The sequence below is a fragment of the Strix aluco genome, chromosome 1 (genome assembly GCF_031877795.1).
Source record: "Strix aluco isolate bStrAlu1 chromosome 1, bStrAlu1.hap1, whole genome shotgun sequence".
In the NCBI taxonomy this organism is placed as follows: Eukaryota; Metazoa; Chordata; class Aves; order Strigiformes; family Strigidae; genus Strix; species Strix aluco.
Genome location: NC_133931.1, coordinates 59,744,982 through 59,768,977, shown reverse-complemented (window position 1 = coordinate 59,768,977; position 23,996 = coordinate 59,744,982). Strand labels below are relative to the sequence as shown.

At 35.7% G+C, this 23,996-nt stretch overlaps 1 protein-coding gene across 1 annotated transcript in view; it reads right to left on the bottom strand.

The window, feature by feature from the left end:
• CDH7 (cadherin 7) overlaps nucleotides 1-23,996 on the bottom strand; it is an 82,495-nt gene that overhangs the window by 42,135 nt on the left and 16,364 nt on the right. Inside the window, exon 3 of the mRNA XM_074822718.1 lies at nucleotides 1,457-1,751. Within this exon, the coding sequence (XP_074678819.1) occupies nucleotides 1,457-1,751 (295 nt within the window). The remainder of the gene's footprint in view (nucleotides 1-1,456; nucleotides 1,752-23,996) is intronic.

The following is a 23,996-nucleotide window of genomic DNA, read 5'->3' as shown; positions in this document are numbered from 1 at the left end:
TATAACTACATTTTTTTTTAAAAAATAGACATTTTTTACAGAAGATATTTAGGTTTTACAGTCTTAGATTATCTGATTTTCTCTCTTTTTCTGAAGTGTAGCAGTAAAAAGTTCTCAGCAATGTATCACAACTTTATCTCCTCCCTGATACTCCTCAAAAGCTGTGGTGTCCATCTTTCTTTCCAAGGCTACTATTGCCTCTTCAGCCATCCACACAGTGTTTGAGTGACAATGAACAAGTGTCAAATATTGAATGAGAAATAGTGTCTATGCTCAGTGCTTAGTAAAATAAAGAAATAGAAAACTCATTAGCAATGTTTTACTTATCTCCTATTGGCTCCTAAACTGAATTTCAGATGTAAAAACAATGTTGACTAATGATTGTTTCAGGGCGCTTAGACAGGGAAGATTCTTTTTCTCTCTCTAGTTCTAATTTAGAGGCAGTGTTTAACATCCAAAACCACAGGAGATGGTATTGAGGAAACCATAGCAAATCTTACATGGGTAGGCTTACTGTATAGATTATCAAATTTTGATATGGTTTAAAATCAGTTAAGCAAAGAAAACCTTAATTTCAGTCACCATATAACTCTCTTAATCTGAAGTGAGATTTCTTGTACGCATATTTCCACTGAAGTAGATTAAGTTCTTCTGTTTTTTTTAACTTCATGTTTGCATTTGTAATTTCAGGTTAAAGTAAAATTTACCAAAATATCTCTGAGGCAAATTCCTAATCTGGTCTGAATCAGTCAGCTTTCAAAGGAACAGTGGCACCTGACAACAAATGAGCATTTAATTTCTTTGAAATTAAGAGATAGTGGATTTGATGTTGAGATTCTTCTCTGTTTCAGATTTAGGAAAAATTAGCATTTCTTCTTTTCCAACAGAGTCTGAAGCCTCTAAAAGCCATTCTTCTCTGATTCCACTGGAATTTTGAAACTATCTCAAGTTGTGCCCCTGTCCTTGCTGCTTGCATATATTTCCCAGAGAGCTGGATTTCAGTATTAGAAAAGATATACAGTAAACTGTAATTGACATATGCAACACTTACAAAAAAAATATGCTATGCACTAGCAGGAATTTGAAGAGTTTGTTAAGAACGGACTTTATCTGAACAAAATTACATATTATCACCTCTGAGTACCATAGCATAGGTGTGAAACTTATTATTGTTAATGAGAATTATAAAACAAAGCCTTTGGGCTCTGGAATGAGAAATGCACCATAAAATGCTTCTCTGAATCCCTACATAGCTATTTGAGTTTCACAACATTTTTGAAAGGGTAAATACTTAATCTAGCATGTTATTTCCAGTTAAGTCTTGAGATATCTAACTGTTGCAGGTGCCTCATAGATAATTAAGTAGCTTAGTGTGATACAGTAAAAAATAATTACATTTTTAAAAAGGCAATAGGAACAAATTTCCCACACCACCAACAGTGTATTTTGCACTTACCCACAGGAGACATCTCCGGAACTCCAGCAGTGTAAGGACCATCCAGAAATTTTGGCTCATTGTCATTGATGTCCTGAATCTTAATGACGAACTCAGATTCTGGTTCCACGGGTTTATTAGTCAGCCTATCTAGTGCTTGTGCTCGGAGCGTGTAGTAGGCCTGCTCTTCTCGATCCAGCCTCTTTGTAGCATGAATATCCCCCGTGTTCTCATCAATAATGAAAATGGAACTTGCCCCTTCGCCTGACAAGATGTATTTGATGGAACCATCTCCTTTATCAACATCAGAGTGAAGCTGGTGAAAAATTGATGAGAGATGAGATTAACTTACAAGAGAGTCAGTGGCATGGAGATATGTAAAAATAATTCTTATGTCAAGCAGTAGTACATGAAATTTTATTGTTCTTGGAAAGATAAGCTGAATGTTTATCATGCACAGCATGTGAAGGACTGTTAGAATCTGTCAGCTTGCTCTTTTGAGCAAGATAATTTAATTCTTTCCTGCAAACAATCTAATTTTCAAATGCATTTGATGTTGTCTTACAGTCTTCTCATACCAGAGTTTTAGAGTTTTACATAGCCACACACATACACACATGCACACATATGATTACAACCGTGATTTTATTCCTACCTGAATTTAACTATATTGTTGGTTTCAGTTTATTATCCTACTGAAGGGTGAGACTTCAAACAAATGTCACAATAAACTGAACGTCAGTGTGTGTTTGCTCCTGTGCATGTATGGGAAACAACATACTGATTTCCTCAGTGTTTACTGTGTAGAGCAGTAAAACATATCAAATAAATGAATTAGAATAGATTGGTTGATAGTTCGCTCACTACTGAATCTCACCTTCCTGTTACAGAGCAGAGAAAAAATTCTCATGTGCTTTTCAAACTTGTATCAACAATGTAATTGATCTGAATCTCACATTAAAGTAACAGACACATATGATATATTCAATATGGTAAAAGTGAAAAGAACAACAGTAAAATTCAAAGTATTTGCTTGTTTGTTAGAAAGTGGATTATTACTTGTAAATAGCTGAGGACAGTGTTAAAGATGTTTCGATTCTTTATGTCTCTTATTTTCTTTATACCTGTCCCAGCTCCATGTCATGTTGAGTTTGGAGGTAACTCTACTGTAATCATCATCATCATTTTCTCTGATAACATTTTTTTTCTCTCATCTGGGAGTATCACTGAGATAGTAACCACTTCCAGAATACATGCAGAAAATTGCTATCTCAGGCATAACTTAGCACAGCTGCAAAACCTTTTCCTATTTCAGCAGGGAAGTATTTGTGATCACTTTCGAACTTTGCAGCTGGATATGAAGCTGCCTATTTCTTAGACATTATTTCACCTACACTGTCTGGATATCTTGCACTTATGCAATTACAGTGCACTCCCTCTCTCATTTAGGACAGAAATGGAGTCTGAACTTTGGGCTGGATCAAAAAACAGAACTAAGGTGTCTAAATCAGAATAGCTACATTATTCCAAAATATGTCTTATCCGCATTCTACTGCTACCTAACTCCTGAGATACCTAAACAAACCTGAGATTTCTTTGGTGGGGTACCCCCAACATTTAAAGTCATACTTTTCAGCACACTCAGGAATAGTCATTGCTGACATTGTGAGCAGATCAAGGTAAAATGTATCTCACATTGAGGCTCTTTCAAGATCTGCAGCACTAGCATATTCATCAGCCCCTAATGGCTGGGGGTTTATTCAATAAAACATACTTCTGTTCATCTCACAAATCTGGCAGCTGGGGCTCTTGTTGCTTTTTCAGACTGGACTGGAAAAGTACCCATCTTCCCTAGGAAGGAGCAGTAGCCTGTGCAAGTAAGAACCTGTCTGGCTTGATTTTGTTTTACTAGGTTTTCTTCCTCTTTTATTCTTCTGTGACCTAATTCAGGGTACATAAGTCCCCTGTATGTTACAGAGGCATTGTGTGGGTTCCCCTACATAGCCAGAATCCTACAGTCTAGACTGAAATACTGAGCATCATGCTGCTGAAGAACTGAAGTCATGGGATGCAAAGTTTCAATGTCTTTGTCTTCTTGAAATGATTGAGTTTTCTCCATATCCTATATTCTAGCAGAGCACTGATCTTTCTGTGTGGCTGAGACTCTACCATTATACCTGTAAAAGTTATTCCAACTTTTGTGACATACATAAGGATATGCTGGATGAGAGAAAAGCAGATGACACCAGCATACCCAGCAATTTATAGGCAAAGCAGTTTTCTGAAGGTTAGAAATGTTCACGTAGATCTCTTCAGGCAGAGAAAGGAAGGGATTCCATGTCTCAATTTGTTGAGAGCAACATAGCGTTCTCTCATGGGCGTGAAGCCTAGCCCATCAACATACTGGAGTATAGCTCTCACACCCGGGTCTCATGCTGCACAGCCTCCCTTTCCCCTCATTTTTAGACCCAATACTATCCTGAATAACTTTGTAGCAGTGTTTTGCAAGAAAATAGACCTTCAGGGGAGAGGGCATAAGTGTAAATTCTCAAAGGTGCACTTAGTAAGGCTTTCACATCCCAGACAAAGAAGAAATTCTGTAGCTTCAGCATTTCCCGTTTGCTCACTCAGTGGCTCACTGATTAACACATTGTGTTTTAAGGAGTCCCACTCTGAGGTCCATAAATCTCCTCATGGATTACACTACAGGCTGATGCCCTGGAGTGAAAAGCTGAATAGAAGCCACTTTTTGGAATGATGCCTTGGTAGAAAACTGCTACCACATGGATTACTAAAGTGATTAGCACTGACCCTTGTTACTTCAAGGCTGAGGCTCCGGGAGAGCAGAATTCTTTCTACCTTTTATTAAAAGTGTGTTCTACTAAGCCTTTAAAAAACAGTGCTGGCCCATGCTCAAGTTAGTAAAGTACCATTTTCTACTTACTTAACCCCAGGAAGGCGATATAGCTCAAGATTTAGTTTACCTGTGGCAATGTATTACAATCAATTCTTTGTAAAGCACTCTAAAGAATTTTTTTCATCACTTTTATGTGCATTTTAGTGTCAGTCTGAGATAACTTCAAAGTACAGTGCAAGATAACAATGCAAAAATAAACTAGGCTGACAGAATCCAGATGTATGTTTGGTGCAGTTTTCAGATCACCTTTATTCCAGTTCCACCCAATATAATCCTTGCAAACAGAAATCTTCCAATTCGTTAATGTAGAAGCATCAGTGATTTGTAACTAAAAAGAACATTTTTGAATGCAGCAGTCCTGCACCATATTTACAGCTGTGCTACTACCGAAGCTACCTGTACTTCCAGCTATTTAGTTCAACATCTTAGGAAGTGAAAAGAAATATTTTCCTTAAAATGTTGACTGTAGAAAACACTTTGCATGTTCTTTTTTCTTGATTTTTTTTGTTTTGATTTGTTTTGCTTTTTCACCCTTTTTTTAAGTACGTTTAAGAATGAGACCTTGTGATTAATTTGTCAACAATTTTACAGAATGATATTAGTCCTCAGGACAGTTGCACTTTACAGGAAGGCTCCAGAAAACATCCATGGCAATGTTATCTACTAGCTTGTCTATCACTTCTCCCACTTTCTACAAAGACATTCATGTAGGAGACACAACTGCAGCTCAGTCTGTAGCTGCACATGGGGACTATGACTTTACAAGTAGAGAGGATCAAGACAAAAGCATTTTCAAATTCTTGTTTCAAGAGACATGGAGGATTCAAGGATTCACTGGGTAAATCTCACCTGATCCTGTTCTGCAACATCCCAGACATATTCTTTCAGAAAGACTTTGCAATAAATATTGTAAATAAAATGCCCCTCTCTATTTTCTGAAAGAGGAATGTTATAGGTAACGATGGTTGCATACTTCCAATTAATTCCATCCATTGCTGTCTCCACACAATATCCATGCAATCTCCAGTTTTCCTTGGCTGTCAACTAACCTTATTTCCAGTATGAGATTCATGATCCAGTTATTATACGCTGATCCTATTACTTCTTTGTTACATTCCACATACATCTAGCTAAAGATTTTAAGAGTTTTGTTGTTGGGTGTTCCCTACATTACATCATATACAAGAAAGAGTACATGAGAAGAGAAAAGGGAAGCAGCAAGCTTCTGCAGAGAGATAATGCATTTTTATCAATAGGATAACTTTTGATATTCTAGGATAGTTAGCAGAGAGTAAACAAATCTAATAAAAAAAGCCACACAAGCCTTGTGGAGGCAGAGTGGGCCAGTGCATATAAAAAGTGTGGGTTTTTTTTTTTTAGAAGATAATTTACTGAGTTCACTCTACTGTTCTGATCTCAACCTAAAAAGAGGGCACTCATATCTTCTTAGGCCCAACTCCTAAAACTCCTCTCAGTTTTAGAAAATCCTTGTTTGGTTATGTGTGAGAGAAGGAAGCAGTAAGCTTTACCAGTAGCAAAGGCACTGTTACCCTAACTCCTTTAATTAATGTGATTTTGTCCTCACTTATATTTTTTGGCCCTGCAGCAATATAGCTTAGAATAGGGTCTCACCTAATGCACTTATGTTTATGTGGCCCCTTAAGATGATGATTATTCTAGGGGAACCTAAATAATATATTTTCTTCAAGATCTCTAATACTCACTAGTTTCTGGATTTTGTCTTTTTGTGGGTACAGATCTGTACAACCAAAAATGATGTGATTTTGCATCACTTGCCATTAAAATATGCTAATGAAGTATTTTCAATAGAGAAGGACATTTATTTTTATCAGTAAGCAGAGATACTGTAATGCCTTAAAAGCAGTTTTTCTGGCCACCGCCGATCTGTTTGAGGTCTGAATGAGAGGCTTGTTATTTCTCTGATTTTCAGTTCAGACTACCTGAAAGCAGGTGCAATGTCCATATGCCTTTCTTCTCTGTTTTTTCTTCTCCAAAGATCTATCTTTGCAGTTGTTCCTCCCTGTGACAGCATGGATAATGTTTTATTTCAATGTTTACAGATTCTGGGAGAAGGAAAGCACAGGGAGAACATGAGAAATAGCTGGATTTTCAGCACCAGCAGGATCACAAAGGTAATGGTGAGAAAGAGACAGAGCAAACATGAGATGTTTCAATACAAGTTAGTTCCATAGCTCCCTGAGACCATAAGAAATGTACACTTACTGGCAGAATAAGTGAAAAGTTTTCTCAAGGATGAGTTACCTTGCCTGAACCCTCTCCCTTCTCACTGTGAAAGTAACTAAAAAAGGGAGGAGAGGAATGAAAACTGCCTCCTCATGACTGTGCAAGCATTCATAGTTCTTGGTGATATGGAACTGACGCAACTGCAACTTTATTCCTGCCTTCTCACTAAAAGCAAGGAGGGACTAGGAAGTAAAAAAGGACAAACAGAAGAAAGAACACCAAGCCAGGAATGATCTTCTTGTCCATTTTATAACTACAACTTGCTATCACAAACTGAGAATTGACTGTGGGAGGAAGACACTCTTGTCTTCATATACAACATGCTCCCCTGCTTTCTGGGAAGACTTAAAAAGGGAACTTGTGTGTATACAGATTAAACATGTAATTGCCAGATGATGAAAGAAAGTAGGTGATTTGAAACAAAGACTTAACTTGACTATTTTTATTAAATCTTGCTCATCACAACAGCCAGATTCTTGAAACTTTGTTCTTGGGTTCACTATTTACTGTGGTTGCACATAGAAGTTTTATAACCCCTTTTCTCCTCAGATTATCACTGTTAGTTAAGTGTTTTGAATTGTAATGATTCATAAACTGCTAGATATTTGCAAATTTTTTCCTTCATTTTTTTAAGATATAACACTATATTTGTTAATTATCAGGCTAATTAAGGGTGCAATGTTGCTGATTTGGAACAATTTCAATGTAAATAATAACTACTATCTAAAATTCAGCATAGACAATGGAGTCAACATTTAAGTAAAATCCGATGGACACACATATCACATTTCTGCAAGTTTAAGAGTCTCACAAAGACATTAGTTACTACTACTAGAGCTATGAAACTCACTCTTGTAAACTGTAACCATATTTCAGTATCAACAGCTTAAGACATCTTTTTTAATTTCCTTTTCAGTCTCATTACAGAAGTCATGTGGGTCAGAAATAGATTCTTCAACATTTCATTGATGTCAACAAAGGTTTGTAATTCATATAATTGACTTTACGCCCAGGCATTAGTGAAAGTATTTTTCAACAGGTAATGATTTTCTTATAAAAGTCTTTTTTCCAAGAAATATTGAGAAAGTAATAAAGAAGCTCCTGGAGGACTTTGTTTTGCTTTTGGTTTTATTAATTTATGTAAAACTATATTATAAGCCTGAGCTCAGAAAGAAATATGCTGGTCTGTGCTTTCAGCATAACAGATAATACTGAGGACAAGAGATCAAGTCAATATAAACAGTTATAGCCAACATTTTTAATCAGAGTTTTAAAAGAAGGAATACAGTTGTACTGCTGCCAGACTTTCCTTGTCAGTATAGTAAGGAAACAGCATAGACAACTGTGCCACAGTGGCAGAATTTGCCACTTTGACTTGATAGCAATTTCAGGCACTGTTTTGTTGTGTCCAGACTTTCTCCTTGTCAGGCAAGTGCAGAGATAGTCATGTGGGAATACAAGGTCCCATGCTGTAGACCACAGTATAACCACATGATATTTATCTAACACAAGCAGCTGATAGCAGGTTTGCTCAAAAGCCAGTCAGCCTAGACAAGACTTCTGTTCTGTGTTGATCTAACTCCCAAAATTGTTTCTAGAGTGCTCAGAGCTGACCAAAGACTGAGAGCTGCTGAGACAGCCAAGGTCCAAGACATTCCTGAGATCTCCTCACATCCGGCACTGTCCTTATACGTTGTCTGAACTCAGACTGTCTCTGAATTCTCTTTTGTCTTGCGGGTAATACTAGAGCCCTATGAATGACCACAAGCCAATATGTCTACCCAGGATCACCACAAAGACAATGAAATAATGAGAGGTTACCTATCACATGAGAGCATTTCACATTCAAGGTAAAACCAGGGCACATTCCTTTGGGAGTACCAGCTGTGTCATCCTACAGCTTGTCCTTACTAGCCTTCCTGCAGGCAAATTGTATGTCATTTGGTGCATTTTGACCTCCGAGATCTTCATATTCAACAGTGTATAAAGCTGGCAAGAACAAAGTTCCATCAAGGTATTCATGCAGGCGTATGATTAAGAAAGTATAGGATAAGAATAAAAGAAATAAGAAAGATAAAGAGGAAAGAGAGGAAACTAAGTTGCTGGGTTGGTTTTTTTTTTAAAAAAAAAGGTAAAAAAATGCACAAATTAAAAAAGTGGATGAGAACATGGACCAGGAGAGAACTGGAATGGGAAACAGACTAATGAAAGACCTCAAATGAATGTGATGAGGCAGAAGAGGTGGGGCAAGAGGATGGCAAAAGAAGACAGTCAAAAGGAAGAATGACAAGTTGAAATGGGAGGAAAGAGCAAGGAAAAATAAAAAATACAAATGAAAGAAAATGCTGAAGTAATAAGTGGAGCCAATCTTCAGTGACTGATCGGAGTTAGGAAAGAACAATATTTGAGAGTAAAGCTGTATAGCTTCACCAGCATCTTCTTTTCATGCTCTGTTTAATGCAACAGGAATTAAAAAGGCTGATAACTTGAGTCTGGTCAGATGTGATTTTACTGAAGGTATGTATTACTACTACTCCAAGATCACAAAAAAAAAAAGCCTACTCTGAAGAGGGGAGGGGAAAAAAAAAAAAAAAAAAAAAGAAACAGTGTGCAATTTAAATTGTCATTGATCCTAAAGTGCTGGAACCAGAGAAGCAAACATAAGAAACATAACATGGGCAGGGAGAGTAGCATAAGTATTAGGTTGTTCTGAATTAACATTCTTTTTAAAAAAATCCTTATTTCCCCTATTGTAGTTTCTGAACTTTTTTTGCTGCTACAGAATATGTTTCTGTGTCTAAGAAATTAAAAAAGAATTTTTATTAATTTACTCAGACTTGTTCTCTCCCAATATCAAACTTGAAATAAGCAGTTAGACTTTACTATCCCCTCCCTCCCCTGTGTTGTTTCCCCAGTAAAGGGATCAGAAAGGTTGGTGGAAGAGTTTAGTGAAAAATATATAGCCCTATAGTATATATATATATATACACTCTTAAGTGACTGATCAGTGCTCCAGGAGAATAATAACCTTATCACCTCAGCCACATGAAGTGAAGTGAATATTTAATTTTGCCAACTTTCTGAAAAAGTGGGGTGAAACAGGAAAGAGAACAGTGAAACTTCTTTAGTTCCTTGATGGTTATTGTTCAAACAAAATTCAAAATAGAATTACCAAAATTCTAAAACTTACAATTCATAACATTCCAGTCAGTATCTAAGTAAGCCCTCAAGGTTTCTGAGTAGAAGACAAAGTTCAGATGAAAGGTTCCTCTAGGAATAGGAGATACTGTCATCTAAAGGCTAGTGAGTTGAATAATTAATAGGAAATGCTGAAAACTGGATATGATAAGAGCAACCATGTCACATTTTTATGACATTTTTTCCCTTAATAACACTCAATTGTGTCTATAACGTTCTCTCTCTGTATACTTCTATTTAGCTTTTTATACAGCCAGTGATACAGTGACCGTGTATATGTATACAATGTATGCGTACATTTAAGTGTATGCATGTACACCTACATATGCACACATGCACACACACACGTACATTTCTTTATTCTGTCCTCTTCTTTTCCAGTCTCTGCAGATGATGCATTCACAGATCTGTGCCTTCTCCCCACCCCAGTTTTAGTAAGGACACGAAATGCCCTGTGGCAACAGGGAATTGTGCAGCCAGCCCATTAAGATTAGTGCAGCTACAGGAGGAACTCAGAAGCAGCTGCTGCTGTAGATGGAGCTGAGTGGGCATATGTAGCCGGCTGAGTATTCTTGAGTAGTTTTAATGGGCCATCATCATGACATGTCACTCTCCAAAATGACTATTTGTCATTCACACTCTTAAAAAGACAGTTTGGCAGCTTTGGGAGGTAAAAGCCATCTGTATGCCGTGTATCATCACGTACTAATTGCATAATATTTATTGGGGGTGGGGGGACAGCAATATTGTATTGTAGCACCACCAAGAGCCTGCAGGCAACATAACACGTTCAGAATCGGAATGGAAAAAAGGGACCTGCTTCCCCCTCACACACACTTCAAGCTTTTCAGAAATTATCTTGCTAGAATTTAGAATGGGGAAACAGACCACAATGTTTGTAAACAATATGCACATGGAATCCTTACAGACCTGTTCAATATTCAGCTCTGGGATTTTTTGTTTGTTCTCAAACCACTCTCAGTCCATCAGTATTTATTCCTTGGTGTACTCATTCTGAGTATTTCAATAACAAAACTGCATCACTGACAAACCAAACCATATAGTAGTGGATTTTCTATCTGACTTACCATTTAAAAATTGCTCTGTTTTTATCCAAATATATTTAATTTTTGATTAAAGAAACCAGTGACTCAAACCTCCTTTATACAAGTGTCTAAAACAAATAAATCACGTGAAAATACCACTGGAGTGAAATTCTATTTACAAATTCCTGAATGTTTATTCTTACCAGATGTATTTGGGTCCCTGCATTTACTTATTCTCCGGGAAAGGGACTAAATTCTCTTCCATACACACCAATAGTATTTTCACATGATTCATATCTATTCATAATGCACCATACTACTTGCTGTTATATACTAAACCAACATATTTACTGGTCCAGTGATTTGATTTATCTTGTTGCTGAGAATCACTGAAGCTCTAAGACAAAATTCTCTTAAAGTCACTACTCTCTATTTCAGCAGTGCAATAAAATTGTGTGAAGATGCTCTCTCCCTGCATTCCCCACATATATCTTCTATGAAAGTGATCAGGCTTAAAAAATGTAGCATGGCAAATAAATAACAAAGATCCTAGTATGCTTCATAGAAGAGTATCTCTGGGCTGGCAGATGTCCAAGGGCTTGAAAAGTTTATGCACGTGTAGCAGCTTACAGAAACAGAGCCTTCAAGGAACTTCACTCCTTCTTCTCAAATTACTTCCCCACCTACACATGAAACAATCTCTGCTTGCACAGTATTAACATACATACAGTAAAGAACTGTTTCTTGAGCATATGCTTATCTTGAATGAAATACATATATGTATGTATGCATAAATACATATATATTTAGTGATATATTTTCTGTTCTTATACCACTATACATTGTAAAAATATGTTAATTCTTTATTAACTATTTATGATTTTAAAGTCGTATTTATTTATTTATATGACCAGAGAATGTATGAATGCACTTTGCTTTATGGCACGGGAAAGAGGGAAAGAGGGGAGGTGAAACAAGAAAAGCAATAGCAATAGCAATATACCTACAATAATGCAGAATTAATGCTTTTACTTTTTCCTTGTTCTTGAAAATAGATACAAGAAAAAAGAATACAAATATGCTGAATGGAAAGTTGTCTCTCCCATATTGCGTTTTCTACTTAGCCGTGATCATTCAGGCCTAGGATTTCAACCACGGAAAATGAGAGTGTATTAGAGGATCTGTTTTTTCATATCTAAGTCTGTAATCTAAAGAATTATCTGTAATAGCACTGAGCAGGAAAAATAATCATACACACTTCTTATTTGACTACCATATCAGTAATATCAAATTTACAAACAAAAAATCATTCTGTGTTAAAGTATTTTCTGAGATATGTACTTATACTGAATGTCTTTATTTTAAAGTGGAAATTATACCTCCCATGTTGTCTCTTCTTTGTCAAACTACTGATCTATAGTTTAGAGAGATTATCCTGTTTCTGTTGCAACTATCCAAAATAGCTTGCAGCGTTGCTTGGTTGATAATGATTTTTCCCATAGGAACCTGCTTCCAAAGAACATTAGTACCAAGGAACAGATACCCAGAGGGCGTAGAGCTTTTTTTTGTTGTTTTTGGTTTGGTTTTATGTTGCATCAATTCCTCAAATTTCATTTGCTTTTGAAAGTTTAATCCTTCTAAAAATCCACTTATAATCTTACCTTGCACGTTAGTGGAAGGTGCTGAAACCCTGACAGACTAGACGACAGTGGTAAAATATGTAACTGTAAAGCAGTTGAAGTAATTACTGTGACTGCGTCTGTAAAAGCTTATAAAGTACTGGACTACAGAAGAGAGCACAATCTAATCATTTCAATGATGAAAGATTTACAATACAGAAAAATATGTAATTAACTGGGTCCACAGCCACACTAACCTGTAATTCCCTGAAAACAGTTAAGGACTTGTTAAATAAAATTTATGAAACTGTCAAAACAAAGCAGAATTAACATGTTGGTCTACATCTCCATTTTTAAGGTACATAAATGATAAAATATGTGTCAGGGCATCAGTGTTTGTTATTGTGTTGCTTCTTAACAATTAAATTCTTATTGTCTTTCTTTATAAAGTTTTATGTGTTTGGATAAATGAAATACTCTAGTGCTGACTTTCCTGAAAGATTTATAGTCAACTTGAAATTGACAATTCTTCATATGATCTTGCTGGTTATATAATATAAAATGTTTTACACCACCCAGATATTTCTCATTTCACAAATCTAATCCCATAAGTATTCCCACTGAAATCAATGGGAGTACTCCTAGATTTAAAGGACAAAATTAAGTATTTGACACAATGCCCATATCACACACAATTAGTCCCTGGGAAAGTGTGTTGCGGAGAGTCATAACTGCTCAGAGCTGACAGTCAAGGAAATAAAGCAAGAACAGAGAATTTTTAATGTAAAATTTCACTATAAAATTTTAATATGAGTAAATTATTTCATATGGAAAATTCAGCAATGAAAATCTATAGCAAAACATTACAGTTTCATTGCTAGTATGACAATATAACACGAAAAAACAATGCATGACCAAATACAGTGCAGTATTAGATATCTTCCTGTAGACACTTGTCTTCCGTCTTAAAATGAGTTCACTTAAAAAGAGGAGAAGAATCCCTTGGTTAACTTATTAGCTTAAAACACAAGTTACTGTTGTCAGCATGTTTACATTTCATTTAGAAATCTCTCTTTCAGTCTGGCTTGATTAAACACCCTAACATTTCTGTAGTGCTTTCTATTAACTACTATGAGTGATTACTAACACTGCAGTTCAGTAAAGGTAAAACACAGAATGACAAATAAGTTGTTTTTTCTCAGTAGGCTATAGGACAATTTCTTCTTTTTTTCTTTTTTCCCCTACTCTAATGTATTTCACTGAAGATGGCTTATCACATTGATTTTTACCCAAAAGTGTTTCTGAAATACATATCCATCCATTCATATATACTGGCTAGTTAATTAACAGACAACCCCATTTTTACCAACCAAAATTTACCCCAAAGAGTAGGGAAATTTAACCCTATGCTACATCAAATTAAATATCATCATTATCCATGTACAGCATGTCAGGACTTGATTAACGCTCATGAAAGTTGGTACTAAGCATATGTCTAAGCGCTTTTCTGAAATAGAGCCTTAATCCCTGTGCAAAGGAAGGGTGCTTTAATGAACAGCAATGTGCATCACAGACTAATTGTAAGAAGCAGAATTGAAAGCTTAAGTGATTCCATTACATAAATTCACACTGTAGCTGTTCAGTATTCAGAACAAGCTGAAGTAGGGTATGCACAGTAAATACGGACATTTGAAAGTCTGCCTTAAACTGTTCAGATCATTTAAAGTGATCCTTTGCAAATAAATGCTTTAAAAGGTTTGATTTCTTCTTAACTTTTTTTTTTTTTTTTTAACCATTCAAATTTGCAGGTCTGCCAGGGCTTTCAGATATAACCAGACTGATCTCAAGATAGCAATTAGTATTTTGATAGGCAATTTTACTGCATAGGACTAACGGCTGGTAAAGTAATGTTTTTAATACCCTGTTCTGTGCTGTTTTTCAGAAAACATTTGAGGGGGGAGGATAATGCATTAGTATTTCAAGACCATAACAAACTGTCTTAACATGAACAATACTAGGCTAATTGTAAAACCTTCTAGCTTAGAAGGATTTCAACAGCTGAATGTAAAGGGTAGTGCTCTCCTGGTGCCTTTTTCTATTTTGGTGAGTACGGTGAGTGTTATAAAGACAATCTCACCAAATTCTTATGCAGTCATTACACCATGTTTCCTTAAATCATATTTCTACATTTCTAATGATGAGAGAAGATATTTATGAATTAAAATTTAAATTCACTCATCGATTTTCAAAAAAAAGTCCATAGATATGAGTTTTGCCATGTACAACGCCAGTGCCAACCCAGGATTTTTTCATCTGTTCTTCGTGTTTTCACCAGAACACATTCTTGCTGTGTTTCTTACTCACTGCCATTAAATATTGGGAAAATAATCAATGTGCCATTGATAAACAAATTATAAGAAAATACTAAAACGGCAGGTGTTATCTTACATTGGTCATGTATACTTGCTGAATCTACATTAAAATTCAAATTTGCAGACCTGTTTCTAATTCTGAAAGCCATCTGGAATCTACTGAAAATGCTCAAAGTCTCCCTTCAGAAACTCATTTTTGAAGTTTCCAGTACTTCACATATATTGAGAACTTTCAATTTATGTAAAGACCCCTCTGATTATCTGAAAAAACATGTCCTTTTGCTGCTATAAAAGACATTGTATAACGTAAATAATTCAAATTTTTAGGTGGTCCCTGATGAAATTAGAGCACTCTCATCTAATGATCATTTTCACGTTGTTTCCCTTTTGAGTAAGCTCTGGTTCAGTAAAAATAGAACACACAGTGAGTTCCTTATGAGAACACTCCCTGCTTCTGAAGCATTGTGGTCAACATGAAGGTACAGAAGTTATTAGCATCATGTATTCCATTAACTGAAACAAGAGCAGTCATCTGAATTTATTCTTTTCTACCTTAAATATTTCAGCTCACATGACTGTTACTAATTTGTCTGTCATACTTCTTGAGTATACCATCAAACATCTCCTAAAGGGATCTTTTATCATAGTATCTGATCGGTTTTATAACCAAAACCAAAAACAATGAATTACTCTTGGAGATTAGAGCTTAAATCACCATAATACTTGCCCCTAGCATTCAAGACTGATCTTTGCTAAGTTTCACTTGACACAGCATGTAAACTTCTCTACCAGATTGTCTGAGCACTCTCAAAGCTTAATTGATCCAATTTGCATGTCTCATCCTGGCAGAATTGTGCATCATTTCTATCCTCTTGGACTAAGTGATCACAATCTAATCACTTTGTATACAAAGCAGATGGAAAGTTTCCAGCTCCGTTGCTATCCCCTTGCATGCATCCATATTAAAGCAATTCTAATTCGACAAGCAATCTGATCTTTCTGTATTTTTATAGGATTACTGTCTCATTGATAGGCCTTCTGTCACCAATTGTAATGTTCAGGACTTTATACTCAAGGCATTTTCACTTTTGTCTCACACCTTCTGTGTGGTCCATTAAAACGATCACTTAATTTAACAAACTGTGCTAAATATCCCCCCTTAGGGAAGTTCTATGCAGTTTGGTGTAAATCAGCACAGCTCTCCACCTTGGAAGGAGAGAGCAATTTCCATTTATTAAGGGTTTGCTCCTATGTTTTTAAGAGATAAAAAACAACTAATTATATCCCCTTCATAAAGTTCTGAGCCTTGTACATTAATAGATACTTCTACAAATTTTGTATCTTTTAAAAGAAAAATGTTATTTTAAATTTAGTAAATATTTTCCAAATAGTAACTCTTTCTGCACATGAAATAGAAATCTCTTATTTATGTTATTTTTCTGTACTTTTTTCCCTTCAAAACTGTGCAAATTGACATTTAAATACAATAGCAGTTTAGTAAAAAAGTTTTATTACTTATGACTAGGTGAAATCTAGCTTGTGAAAATAACACAAGTAAACAAAAGCATCTGCAAAAAAAAGTCACAAGCTGATCAGTCAAACTAATGAAGATTAAGGATGTATAAATTTCAAATATCATTAAAATCAAACTTTCTAAAGTGAACAGGAAATTCTACTGAATAATCTCACTTGTAGTTCACAGCTGGAATTTATATCCCACACCTGTCTCTAGTTTATATACATCTTCAAAGGTCATCATGTTTCTTCAACTGTACTCTATTCGTCATTCCTAACTGGGGAATCTTTTGTCCTCCTAATGGTCCCACAGATCCTCTGCTCATCTGGAAGTTTGTGACTGGCTAGTATTAGCTTATTTTTTCCCTACATACATCTTTTTTTATTGCTTATTCCTCTATTGTTTTCTCCATTATTGTCTACTCATATTTGCTCAATAAAATTTATGAGAAGGCAAAAAGATTATTTGGTTTTTATTTTTTTTTTTTCTGTGAAGAATACATGAGAAACTTTAAAGCATGTTGTTCTCAGAAGTGATAAAACACTGGTGGTCAGTGCTCATGACAGCACAAGATAAGGAATACCCTTCAGTCTGCTCTGCAACTACTTTTAAAACAGGTGAAAGACTGGAAGGCAAAAACAACGGCTATATGAGAGAATAAAGGAACCAGAATGCACTGTTAAATTCTTCAATTTTTATCAAAGAGAAATTCAGTAATAGAGCCATGTTGTTATGTCCATGTATACACAAAAATAGTAGTAGAAGTGGAAGGGTAGTAGTTGTTCAATAGCAAGTCCAGTGCATTCAATGTTAACTGGCAAAGAACAAACTGAATTAACCGAAAACCAATTTGATCATAAAAAAAGCATTAAGACGGAAAACAGGCTTTCTATTAATGTGCTGCATGCTTAAAATTAGCAATGCCATTCTGTGACTTGCATTTCAAATACTTCAGTGGGCAAGTCATATGTAAGCTTGTTCATATTGCAACCTTAGCTGACTCTTGTAAAGACAAGCTCTTTCTTTCCAGGAGATGAATTATGCCTCCGGTTACATAAGGAAGCAAACCCCCTGCTATCTTCAGATTCTATTCTCATTGTAAAAATGTATGGTCCCATAGCTTAAAACTGGGTTGTGCAGGTGTACATTAGCAGAACATAACAAACACGTCTGTATGACACTCAAGAAATAATAGAATGCAGTTTGCTGTCTCTCAGCTGTGTTAGCTCAGCAGGACTAATAGCAATAATAAGTAGAAAAAAAATTATCACCAGAACAGGCAGGTGTGACTCACACATAGAATTCATCTACTGAGTAACGGAGTATAATTTTATACAGTCACTTTTAAGAGCAAATTTTCTGCTACTCTGTAAACAATCAGATGTATATTAGACCATCATATTGTATTTAATGAAGATACCCAGAGTTTCTAAGCCATTGTGAAGACTCATATCCCCGAGCTGCCTTTTCCATGTGGCAACCTGCTGCTTCTTCTGACAATCCCACACTCCACCCTGAAGGCATTTAAATCTTCAGTTGAGGTAAAAAAAAATAACAGTATTGAATTTTTTCCTTGAGCCCAACCTTACAGCAAATCATCAGGAAGGGTATACTGATTAATGACATGCACAACATCAGGAGTATGAAGAACAGAACTCTTACCTTGCCTTTCAAAACATCATTCATAAAATAATGCTATCCTCTAGCAAACATTACTAAATACTATCTTAATGGGTTTGAGTTTAAGAAAATCTACCTTATTTTAACACGTTACTTCTGTTGCCACCAACAAATCCAAAACTGTACTTTGATTTTGAGAATAGATTAGGAAAACATTGGATGTACTTTTCATCACCAGTTGTATTTATATTTCCAACAGATCAATGTAATTATGGGGAAAAAGATCAGGTTTCACCCCATTACTCTCTACAGTGGCACTTGTATTGGTTCTGTCAGAGTTCTGTTATCAGTAAAGGTTATTTACAGGTGCAAGAGAGTTTGACTCCAGGAAAATTTGCAATATCACCGAACACTTTGTTCACTGTAATAAACTTAACTCTTCTGACCTTGATGGTTAAGCTGCAGCATGTTTCCCCTGTATCTTGCTAATTACCTTACAAAGTAATTTTCCGGAGAATTGAATCTGATCCACAACCTGTTAGCTCATCCTGCTACAGTCCAAAACTGTGTTCCAAACTGATATTTGCAGTTTAAGCACAGTACAAAGCACACATGAAATGGACAGAAATGGAAGGTGGGCCACTGTATCTAATACACAGAAGATAAAATTATTTCAGAAGCAAAGGTAAATATCTTCAATTTTTAGCGTAGTCTGCAGATACAGACACTTATGTCTCTAAAGGTATCAGAAGGATCTGTCATCAAGGTGGACATCTTAATCTTTCCATCTTCCTCATAGCCTCATTGCCTGCTTGGCAGATATTTTGGAAGCAAGACAAAGCACCTGGGCCCTCAGTCTGTATCGTCCCACATGAAAAGCAGTCATTGATTTCATTTTGCACTACCAGAAGTAAAATTGGCAAAAAATCATTCTGGAATAATGATTTTGCCATCAGACTAGCAGAATGGGCCATCATCTTCTACCCAGCCCTATTTACTAAAATAATAGATGAAGAGAGATTGTTGAATGTGATACTGTGGCTTACATAGTACGTAACAAAATCTAATTTTGACAGAATACTGAAATCACTCTGCAGGAAAAAATTCTCATGTAGCCTGCAAATAGCTTCAAGGAAATACAGTAACATGAAATGATGAATGTCAAAATACCAGTCTAGAAGGAAAGACATCTACTGAGGTTCTGAAAGACCTAGAAAACCCACGAGTGTCATTATTTCATGCTCTTAACTCCAAACACAAATTTATTTTACGAACTGCAGGCTGCCTTCCTTAGTAGTAGACCAGAGCATTAATCCTTTTGATTTTCAGCTCTTAATTTGGAAGCAGTCTGGACGTGGCCCAGTTGCTGCCCTGACAGATGCACATATTCGCATCCTTCCATCCATCTGCTGAGAGATCAGACTTGCTTGGACTCCTCCAGATCTGTACGTTGCTTTTCTGCTTGTTCACACTCTATCTTGACCCACTAATTCTCGGAATCTCTATGGATGGAAAGGTTTTCTTTCTTGTCCTATGTTGTTTGGTGTCATGTTGCTCATGTTTTAGGCTTTTTTTGACCGAATTCTGAATTCTCTAGCTCTTTCCAGGAGCGCTTTATAATAAATATTTACATCTTTCCTTTTTATAAGAAATATTTACATCTTTCCTTTTCTTCCCTCTTCCCAGAAAAGAAACATAAAATCACTTTTTTTTGTTTTTGTTTTTGTTTTTTTTTTTTGTATCTTGATGATATTTGGTTTTATTGCTGTCTTGTATCACATATTACCTTGCTGTATGTAGCATCTTCTTCTTTTGATTCCAAATGAGCTTTACTCACCTTTTTGTCCCTTTCAACTGCATCTGTTGGTTAACCTACCTAGTCTCCTGCATATTTCTCAAACCTGGGTGTACTGGATCTCTGGCTAGCTGCCCACCTTTCCTATCTGTGTTAACATAACTAAGTCAGCTAGTATTGGTACCTACAAAATCTTCTTTCTATAACCTCTGTGTGGTGGATTGATGTGACTTAAACCAATGTATGCCCCATATACACGTATATAGCATCCTCAGCAAAGAGCAAAGGGAACAAAGTCTTATACATATGATTGTTCTATCTTAATCTAAATTAATCTTTTCATTGATTCCTTTGTTATGTTCTTTTCAGCTTTACATCAGGCTCTGGAGTGAGAAAAACATAGCATCTTTCTTCACCATGGTCCTTTCATTCTCACACTTACTCTTTATGATGCTTTTCTTCCCTTAAACATTTTCAATCTCCTTTTTCCTGTACTAAAGCCATTAAGAATAGAATTTTTACATTTTCTTTCAATCTCAAGTTAAATCTGAATTGAATAAATATATCAGTACAAGTGGGAATTATTCCTTAATGTAAGGTACACCCATTGTTTCCTACATATATATACATATATATACATATGTTTATATACATATATATATACATATGTTTATGAGTACACTGCTATCACTCCAATTCCTGCTAGTTTCCTCCATAAAACCTCCTTTGACATGGCTTCATTCAGTTTATCAGTCAAACAAATAAATTGAAGCAATTTTTTAAACAACTAATATTTCCTTTGCTCTCCAAATTGTTCAAGAGAGATTGATACGCACTCAGGAGTACACTTGGTTCAGCAGAAAGTATAAAACAGAAAAGCAATAAGGCTTTAAGATCCTCAGAGTAGTAATGGACATGAGCTTGCAAAGAAGAAACAAACATGAATTGTGCAATTTGAGTTATACAATGAGACAAGAAATAACAGTTTCACTTGGCTTATTTCCTGTTTAGCTGAAGGTATAATAGAGTGCTTTTGTTCATGGTTTTTTATTGTCAGAAAGATATTGAAAAAATAGAGGGAATGAATAAAAGAGCAGTAAAGATGAACACAGGACTTCAGTGCTGACTAATGAGGAAAACTTCCTGAAAGTGTGAAATATGTTTTGCTTGGCTAAGCAACAGTTAAATAGTAAGGGGTAAAAGATGGGTGGGGAGAACAACAGTCTGCATATGCATGAAGATTATGAACATCCAGGAGCAAGAGGAATTATTTAACAGTTTTTAACATAAGCACAATGCAGCATTGTAGTCCTGCAAGTTAAAAAAGAAACATAAAAATATGCCAAGTACTTTCCCAAATGCCTACTCTGCCCATATAATGTGTGTAAATTGTATAAGAAAGGCAAGTATTTTGCTAATTTATGGCACTGCATTTATACCATGATTATGGAAACTTCAGAAATGACCATCTGCTTTTCCCAACTGTGTTTGGAAAATTTTCATTGTTACTGAATAACAAGCTAAACTTTGCCTAATACAGCACCTGCCTACCTTGTAAGGAAAATGAATAGCTTGAGTGCTTAGTCAGCAGGGTTACAATTTGGTACCTCAGTATGAAATGTTTAAGCAGCTTATCATCCTTACACACGGATCCAAGTACCAGAGTTTCCATATTTTGGGAGCATTTCAAATGGAAAATAACTTTGTGGGCTCAATTCTTCTCAGAGGCAATCCACAGCAACAAAATTGCATGTCTCTATAGTCCTCAAGGTAATTTCTCATGATTTACAGGAATAGAAAAACTAAATGGGACAGTATGACTATGTCAACATTTTGTGGAATTCATGCAGCAAAATCTCCTTATATCACCTGGAAAATGACATTTAATTTATTTCTTTCTACTCAGAGAGGGCCAAAGAATCTCCTGTGAGGCAGAACATTATGTTGCACAGCCCTTAGCTGTTCTCAACATATACCCTATTCACCCATATGAAACAACGTAATGCAGACCTTCAGTGCTCTAAGAATGACTATATGACTATATGAAAGAAAGGCACTTTTTTCACTGTCAAAATCTGGAATATGTGGCTAAATGTTGTCCTCAGTATTCCTCTTTTACTAACCTACAGAATAAAACATCAGTTAAAAATTCAATTTTAAAACGGCCAAACAGTTGTATTCCAAAATTAATATTCTCAAATAGTCTATTAGAGTCGATAAAGCTGATTTCATGATTCTGGATTAAATCTCCAGTTACTCTATGAACAACACAATTTAATAAACATCACATATTGAAAAACTTTTGCCTTCTTTTTAGTTGTTTAGAACTACCTCCTTCTTCCAGGGGAGCATTCTGAAAAAGACAGCCTGAAACTGAGACAGCAAGGCATATTTTGTATTTTCTGGTGCATGAATAATTGCACATGAACTACTATATGCAAAAGAGCTATATTTGTCTTGGTATTTTTATTTATCTGAAAGATAAAATAATGTTTATTCTTTGCTATATTGTTTATGATTTATAGAGTACTACTACCATACTACGTGCTTTACATCCATGTAATTAACAATATTACTTTTGCAATACCACAGGGCTGTAGCACCAGCAAATACTTGAATATGGAAGGAACTATTAACGGTAGTAAATTTTTAGCTAAGTCAAAAACATCTGCAAGAATTAATCCTAAATATATTGTATAATTTTATGACCACGTTTATTAATTTTGGTGATCAGCATCTTTTCATGATGTGTTCTGTTGTCAATGAAGCTTCTTCATTGGCTAAATTTACACTTAGCCTGAGAAGGTTAAGGTGGTTCCCATTTATGTATTGAGGTCAAGTGATATGCAGTTAGGTGTTAAAAACATATTTTTAATATCATGTAAACAAAACCCCCCTATTTCTAACTGGCTGATCCTCCTTACAGCCTTGAAGCTATCAGAGATTAAGCATTATGACTGCCTCAAAATTCTGCTTGTGGTGTAGGCTGGTATCCACATCATGACTATGGTTTGGACAGTTGGGATAGAATTAGAGTTCTCCTAACAGCCTAAACACCACTGCTTTTTCTAAGAGCTACTTGTCTCTAATTTACATGACAGTAAGTGTCTCTTTCAATGCAAAAGTGGCAGAGAGGACACTGGTAGCATAAGGTAACTAATAGTTATTCTGAGAGAAGTGAGTAACTTAGTGTATTGACTTCTTTCTTCTCGCAGCAGTTCCACCATTAGCACTTAACTCAGCCACCTCTTCAAGGGAAATGCATAATCCTAAGAGAAAAAGATTATACTGCACACATTCTCCAGGATATATCACCAATATTTTTATATAAAAGCCAAATTATTGGACATGAAGCAACCATTCTCTGATTTTTTTCAGGATCTCTAAATATGTTGTTCCAGGTACTCCCCTTAACTGGCAAAAATTAGCGCTGCAAAACTGACGTGTACACAGGCATTATTTTATTAAGTGATTACTAAAAAAAAAAAAGACAAGGAACTCGAGAAGTGCAATGTAATATTTAAAAAAATAAAAAACAAACACAAAAACCCCCACGATAGTGTGGAGTAAAGAAGAAATTCAACAGAAGAATTGTGACAAGGCAGCAATAGTCCTGGCAGCTCTTTTAAACTGTGACACATGGAAAATACTAAATACATGGAATGAATGTCCAGTGAGTCTGTAGACAGACAATTATGTCTAACAGTACAGGTATAAGAAAAAAGGCAACATGGAAAAGGTAGCGTGATAGCAGGCTACAAGATGTAAAACTTTAAAACATATGCATTTTGATCTTTAGAAAAGAGTGGAAAAATATCCTTTATCTTCACTGGTCTAAAAGAAGAAGTAGCCTTGTACTAACACGGATATCAAATAGATCTGCACTTATGAATGTCAACTAACTTGTCAACCATAAGGGATGGAAAATAAAGGCAGGAAGAACTCCCTGTTATATGTTCCTAACATTTAAAAATATTGCATGATTTTCATTTTCAGAATAAATTATATTCTATCTTCATAGCAAAGAACAATAGTGAGCTTTTGTTCTCAAGATATTTTCAGGATGTGGACTAACATCTCCATATTTCTCTGCATTCTGTCATTGCTTCTTAATCTGCTATTGCCTCTTATTTTACAAGACCACTGCCTCAGGTCAAGGGTTGTTCTTGCTTGCACTATGCCTAGCACAGTGGGAATTTGGTTCATGACTGCA